This window comes from Leishmania panamensis (genome assembly GCF_000755165.1).
Source record: "Leishmania panamensis strain MHOM/PA/94/PSC-1 chromosome 20 sequence".
NCBI classification, from domain to species: domain Eukaryota; phylum Euglenozoa; class Kinetoplastea; order Trypanosomatida; family Trypanosomatidae; genus Leishmania; species Leishmania panamensis.
This window is the reverse complement of record NC_025866.1, coordinates 2,411,677-2,418,346: the sequence shown is the minus strand read 5'-3', so window position 1 is coordinate 2,418,346 and position 6,670 is coordinate 2,411,677. Positions and strand designations below refer to the sequence as shown.

The 6,670-nt window shown below is 50.9% G+C and overlaps 3 protein-coding genes across 3 annotated transcripts; all 3 read left to right on the top strand.

The window, feature by feature from the left end:
* Window positions 1-620: 620 nt before the first annotated feature.
* On the top strand, window positions 621-1,511 carry LPMP_205910 (hypothetical protein; the record flags this gene model as incomplete). Its single annotated transcript, XM_010700487.1, has 1 exon — window positions 621-1,511. The coding sequence occupies one exon, from the start codon at window positions 621-623 to the stop codon at window positions 1,509-1,511; it is 891 nt and encodes a 296-aa protein (XP_010698789.1).
* A 570-nt stretch (window positions 1,512-2,081) lies between these two features.
* Window positions 2,082-2,543, top strand: LPMP_205900 (hypothetical protein; the record flags this gene model as incomplete). The annotated part of the gene is made up of 1 exon (XM_010700486.1): window positions 2,082-2,543. The coding sequence occupies one exon, from the start codon at window positions 2,082-2,084 to the stop codon at window positions 2,541-2,543; it is 462 nt and encodes a 153-aa protein (XP_010698788.1).
* Window positions 2,544-3,354: 811 nt separating this feature from the next.
* LPMP_205890 (hypothetical protein) lies at window positions 3,355-6,375 on the top strand (the record flags this gene model as incomplete). The annotated part of the gene is made up of 1 exon (XM_010700485.1): window positions 3,355-6,375. One exon carries the CDS (start codon window positions 3,355-3,357, stop codon window positions 6,373-6,375), a length of 3,021 nt encoding a protein of 1,006 aa, XP_010698787.1.
* Between the last annotated feature and the right edge of the window lie 295 nt (window positions 6,376-6,670).

The window sequence follows — 6,670 nt, the reverse complement described above, 5'->3', positions numbered from 1 at the left end:
GGAAAAGGTGAATTCATTTTTTTTTGTGGAGTGAGGGTTGTCCTGCGCGGCGGGGGGATGGTAAAAAAATGAGGGCGCTGCAATTAATGGCGTGTGCGGTGTCGTGCTTCATGTTCGTCTATTTTTCCATTCACGGATGCATTGCCCATGCATGTGTGTGAGTGCAGTGTCGTCAACGATGGAATTTTGACGAATTTGGAAAAGGGCCACTAGAGGTTCTTTTCCAGCTGCTGCATGATGAGGTAATATTGCTGTCAGGTCAATTTTGAGTTTCTTCAGCGGCGATATCAAGAAAAGGACGGTCTAGTAGCGGAGAGGCTATCCCTCTCAAGAGGGAAGTTAGGGCTTGTGTCGGGGGTTGTGAGTTTTTAGCTTGCATGTATCCAAGATCGCTTGCCACGCAGTTGAGTGCCATTGTCTTTCGGACAATCATCCTGACGCGCTTCTTTTACTCGGAATGGGGAAACGGTTGTATGCTGGAAGCGCACTTGCAAGTGCTTCTTATTCTCTTCTCCCTCTGCCCGTTTTTCCCTATGTTGGCAAGTAGGTGAGTAGCAACGCTATTGCCCAGCCCTATTAGGGTTTAAAGTGGTGTTCACACCGTACCTTATCTCTTGAAAATGAAAGTGTACTGTATTTATGATGGAAAGAATGTCATGGGTGACGTGGTGAATAATGTGACAGAGCCCTTCAAGCTGAAGATCGATATACCAGTCTCCTGGCAAGATGGACCATGCGAGCGTCTTCTCAACTTCTTCCTGAAAACTCTTCGGGAGAAGCGCCAAGTCGATGTGACTGAGGACTGTGTAACGATGATATGTAACGGCGTGAATCTGAAGCTGCAAGACTGCATAGTGAGCTTCATTTCGGAGTATAACGACATCTACATTCTGCACAGGGCACCCAGAAAAAAAGAAGAGGCACACGAGGGCGAAGTGCGATGCACTAATTTTGGATGCAACCAATACTACAAGGAGGAGGAGAATATGGATGACTCATGCCATCATCACTTGAAGGGCCCTGTCTTTCATGACTTGGAGAAATTTTGGGGGTGCTGTGAGAGCAGGAAGGCCTTTGACTGGGAAAGTTTTGAGAAGATACCAAAGTGCTGTGTTGGACGCCATAGCACTGTGAAGAAGCCGTTTGCTTTTCCAAAGGAGGAGCTACTCAACATTCCTCTGACATCCTCTCAAGTGGCGCAGGCATGCCAAGCGCATTCATGTATGCACAATGAAAGGCGAACTACAGGTCCCAGAGAGTTCGAGAGTGCTTCACTTTTACAGGCCGAACCGCAGCAAATTGTGGATGGCAAGGCAAGGTGCCGAAATTTCGGTTGCTCCAAGGAATTTGTTGTCACAGAAAACACGGACTCTTCGTGCCAGTACCACAAAGGTGGACCTGTCTTCTGGGACACCTACAAGTACTGGAAGTGCTGTCCGGAGAAGAAATGTTTGGAGTTTGATGACTTTGTGAAGATACCCGGGTGCTGTAAAGGAGCTCATCGACTGTGAAACGAAAGAAAAGAGAAGCAGTGCCTCTATGTCTTTGCTTTAAGCTTCGCAGGGTATTTCTTCTGTTGCTCTGAAGCAGTTGGTAGTGGCTTATTGGAGCTTTTGCAGGCATCGAAAAGAGAATATTTGGAGCATGTTGCTGGTGGCTGACGATTAATGACGGTGTTAATTCCAAGACTTCTCCCCTATGTGTTGGTAACTTCTCTAGGCCTTGTACAGGCTGGTGGCTCTTCTTGGTAATAAAGGGGGGAACATCGCCGTAAATTGATGCCGCAGCACATTACATCTGCTCTGTGAAGAAAATATAGCTCTTTTTTTTTTTTAAGCCGTGGCTGCTTCTCCTATAGTAACACGGGTGAGGATATACGTTTCTCTCGCGTAATGGCGTCTTTGAGTATTGCTTACATCAGCGGCACAACTCTTGCTCATTTTGTAGCTGCTGCATACTCGTGCACATGTTGTCGCAAGTACGTTTTCAAACTTCATGGATTCTTTCAAAGTGCGTGTGAAATGACGGATGATGATGCCATGAAGGAAACGCGGAGTGTAGTACTGCTAGGTGCGGCTCCTATGGACAGCAGCGATACGCCTATTGGAATTCAGAATGTGGGTTACTTGACGATATGTCTCTCGCCATCTCACAAACTGTCGTACGCGGATATGGAGAGGCTGCAAAAGAAGGCGGAGCCACGATGTGCTACGCCACAGGTTCTGATGCACATGACCTATGAAATCAAAGGTAATGGTATTGAACGAGTGATTTATAGCGTTTACGAAGTTGGGCTGCAGCCGTTGACGCTCCTGCAGTTGAAAGTGGACAACCTCGTTGATATTATGGATGGCTTCACAAAGCTGCCAAATGTTTTTGAGCGGAATGTGTCGCTGACGGGGGCGTCTTCAGTGAGTGTGGATGAAGAGAAGCAAGTCGACACGGTCAACTTGCAAAGTGCTCGTCAACAGGAATTGGAAGTGCTCGCTCGAGAAAAGGCAAGTTTAACCAAGTGTATCCTTGAGCTTAATAGGAAGTTGTGAGTCTGTCTAGAGGAGAATTCCCTCAAATCGAGTGAGCGAGCATTCTACTAAAGCACTTAGAGGCCCGCTCTGTGATTCTGTATACCATGTTGTGGTTTGTTGTTGTTGCACTGGTACTTCGCTGATGTACCTGTGGTGAGGCTTTGCAAGCAACAAAAGGATCGCCTTGTGGCTTACTTGTATTTCGACTCTCGATTAGAGGCTCAGACTGTATGTCTCTTGATCATCGCGCCCCTCCAGTGAGTGCCCTCTTGAGGCTGTAGCCTCTACCTATAACTGCTTGTTTTGCTGTGCAAATTGCATTCATACCTTTATGTGCGCTTCTTGTCCTCCTCTTTATCTCTGCAGCGTTTGCCGTGCTTCACAGCTCATCGATGTATGGAAACCTTTCCAGCTTTTTTTCGGGAAAATGGAAGCTGTACTTGCTCTTCAGACAAAGAAAGGGCAAGGTAGCTCGCTGGAGTTGGCATTGGAGTCGAGTAGCACCATCCTCACGACGACTCCCCGCCGTGTTGTTGAAAATGGAAACGACCTTTTCTGTATCTACGAGGCACCATGCTGCTCGTTGTACGTTTTAACGGATCGCAAGGTTATTCTGTTAGGCACGTACCTTTTTCGGCGCTCCGGAAACCGTCAAATATTGAGTGCGATAGCTGGGGCGGAGATAATAGACTTTCCTATGGACACCAGCGCACATATCCCATCAACTGCTGAGAACAAGTTGTTGGAACTCTCTGCTGATGGAGATGCCACCCTTGTGGATTTTGTTGGAGATGCTCTTGTTATTGGCACCAGTACCGGATATCTTGGAATGATTTTTGTTAGCGCTGATCGATGTTATGTGCAGGGAAAGTCAGTGCGCGTCCAGGAGACGCGTGGTGTTCGATGGTGCATTTGTTATGCTTCAAGGCAATGTGTCGGCATCTCTTGTGACACCATGACAATTGTCCATGTTATTCTGGAGGCTGCGGATCCCCTTAGTTGCACCAACGAGGTGGAGGTCTGCACCGTTGTGTCGGCGGCTGCGTCGCAGACTGTACCGAATTGCTTCTTTTTAGCTCATGGGGAAAGTCGCTATCTGACAGTATTGCACGGAGGCTCCGACCACATTTTCGAGAAGAAAACGCTTTCGCTGCTCTCGGAAGAGGTGGATCGAGGTTCTGATATAGCGCGAGTGATTCCGACAATTTATGCGCATGGCTGTGGCAGTCTGTGTCTGCTTGCTGTGGTCTTTCCGGACGCTGTGTCATTCACGGCGTGGGAGGGTTACTCGCTGGTGTCCATTGCAACGCTGAGGAATGAGCTCAGTACCTCTTTTAGGCATGCATTTTGGAAAGCCACTGTACATGGTGCTCGTCTGTTCATTCTGCGATCCGATTCTCGATGCCTCATGTATGATGTGATGATGAGGAAGAGCTGTCCTGCCATAGAGGAAATCGTAGTGGCTCAGCAAGTGATGCTGCCCAGTCATGTGGCCTGCCTAATGGGTGGGGTCGAGACTGGTGTCTTCCTTTGCTGGCGCAGCGACACCTCACCTGAGCGCTACACAGTGCTGCTGCAATCCCGCGCAGGGGAAGACGAGTTTGAACTTATCAAGGTGCACACTACCGTCCGCCACTTGTTCGCTTCGACTTCTGTGTTACTGCTCGAGGTGATTCCGATCCACAGAAGCTACGGTGTTGTGTGTTTGTTCAGCACAGGCGAGTGTCATGTCTCGTTGTACAACAATCCTGGTACGGTGCTGCTCGCACTCGAGGAGCATCCCTATGACGCGACGAGCTGTCTTGCGTTCGAAAGCAACTCAGGCGGCTACTGTTGCGTACTTGGGTTCAGTGACGGCGACATAAGAGTGTTTGTTGACAGACAAATTCGCGCTAATGTTCGGGCCGCTCACTGTGGTGCTGTAGACCGGCTGCTCAAACTTCCGAAAATGAATGAAACAGACGACACCTTCTTCGTAAGCATGTCCACAGAAATGGGCACCGTGTGCTGCCACGCAGGTGAGAAAGCTGCGGTGTCACGAACCATGTGCTCCCCAGCGAGGCCGCTTACCGCTTGCCTGCTTAACCGCGAGCTACAGTATATGTGTTTGTTCTCAGAGACTACCGGCAACCTCTGGCACCTCCCCACGTGTCGCCTCGAGCGGGCGTTTCGGTCGTCTCAGGGGCCACCTGATCGGCAATTGGACAACCTCCTTGAGCATCACTGGGCATCCGCAATGAGTATCATTAGGTTTCGATACGCAGGAGGGGAGCGCTACGCGATGCGTATCGATGTCGGCTCCCTTCTTAGCGGACTCGGTGCAGCGGTGCAACCCTTGCAACGCTCATCTCCAGAGTATAGCTCGGCACTGGGGCTGATGCTTCGGTGCCTCGGCGAGTCCTGTGCTCCTTCGCTTCTCATAGACGATGCCCTTTGCAAGGCATTGGATGACTTGGACTTAGTGGTGACTGGAGGGCAGACCTACGAATGTGTTTGGTGCGCGATCCTGTTACTTTGCGGACTGTTAAGCCACACCTTGGATGGAGTCAGTGCGGCTGCGATCTATTCCACAATCCAGTCGCTGGGAGACAGGCTTACCTCTAGTGTTGCTTTAGATCCACGCCGACAGGCCGATGCTGTGCAGCTTTTTTTCTCTCGCTTCTTTACGCTACGACGATCGACACCTGCACCTTTCCGCCACGCGCTTCGGCTGATGGCAACCAAACTGTCTGCGTGCAGCCTCGCCGATGTTGTGAACTTACTGCACTCACGTGCATCGGCCGCGCAGTCACGCCAAGCTGCTGGAGACGAAGCACCCGATGCGCCTCCGCTGTTTGAGAACGGAGACGCATTTGCTGCTCTCCTTATCGTGTTGAAACTGGCCTCTCAGCGCACCGACTACAGCCTCCTAGCGGACGAGATATTTTTCAGCCGCCTTCACCAGAGCAATCTGGAGGCTCAGCGTGCCGTTACGACCGCGCTCGACAATGATCATCCCCTGCCCAAGTGGTCCGCAACATTGTTGGGTTTGGTGGAGAGCCACGCCACTGGGTGTGCCCTGGAGGAAACGGGCCTCTTCCACAACTTTGTGAAGGCCCTTGTGAGGGAAGCATTTGGTGGAAGAGGCGAGGAAACCAAGCAGGCGTCGCTGGAAGCGCTCGAGCGGCTGGTGGCGCAGGATCCGCAGGGCTTTCTGTCCGACTACATCGTAACAGGCTTTCAGCTTACTCCAGAGTACCGGCCGTACATTATCGTCTTCCTTGCTCATTTCGTCAAGAACTTTCCTTACGAAGCCTACGCCGTGTTTAGCACAATTGCAGATATAGTTATGAGTGGTCTGAGCGACCTTTCTTCCGCCAGCCAGAACGCTGCTTCCATCTACCACGCTGCTGTGTCGCAGTTGCTGCGCGTCACGGTCGCGTCACTGCCTAGCGTATCGCTGCAACAGACCCTGCGGCACCTCGCTGTAGGCCAACGCGACGGCAAGGTGGTGGTTTACAATGTGAAGGCAGGGTCAATTGTAGCCGCCTTTCAGGCCCACTCAGCCCCAGTTTTGGGGGTTGCCTACAGCGGCAACATCACAACTCTTGATATCGCCACCATCGCCGAGTCCCTGGACGAGATCAAAGTGTGGCGGTCGCCAAACCAGTCGTCGTCTCTCGCCAGCTTTTTCACTGGGAGCGGCGGACTGAGCTTCAAGCTGGTCATTTCCGTGGATGTGCCGTCGATCGGCTTGCGTGAGGAAAGTTTGTCGCTTCTCATCAAGTACTTCCAGCTCAACTGGCTGTCCCCGCAATGTGTTGAGTTTTCCTCTCCTTGGCACGGTAAGCTGCAAGTGCCGCTGCCGTGACTCGACAATGGCACAAGTTGAACTAGGCGCAACGACGAGTCGTGAAGGCAAGGTAAGAAAGCGATGAAGGGACAAAGTAAAAATGTACAAGATGTAAGCTCGTAGTACGTGTACAGCGAGCGTTATGCAAGATGGCTGACCCAGTGTCACGGGTATTTATGTGCGGGCACTTTTTATGGGAGAGGGGGCGAAAAGAAGACAATGTGCCCTTCCCCTATGACACTTGCTTCGAAGCCATACAGTGTATCGCTTATGAACTGACGCCTCCTTGTAAGGTGCTTTGCTTGTATCTCTC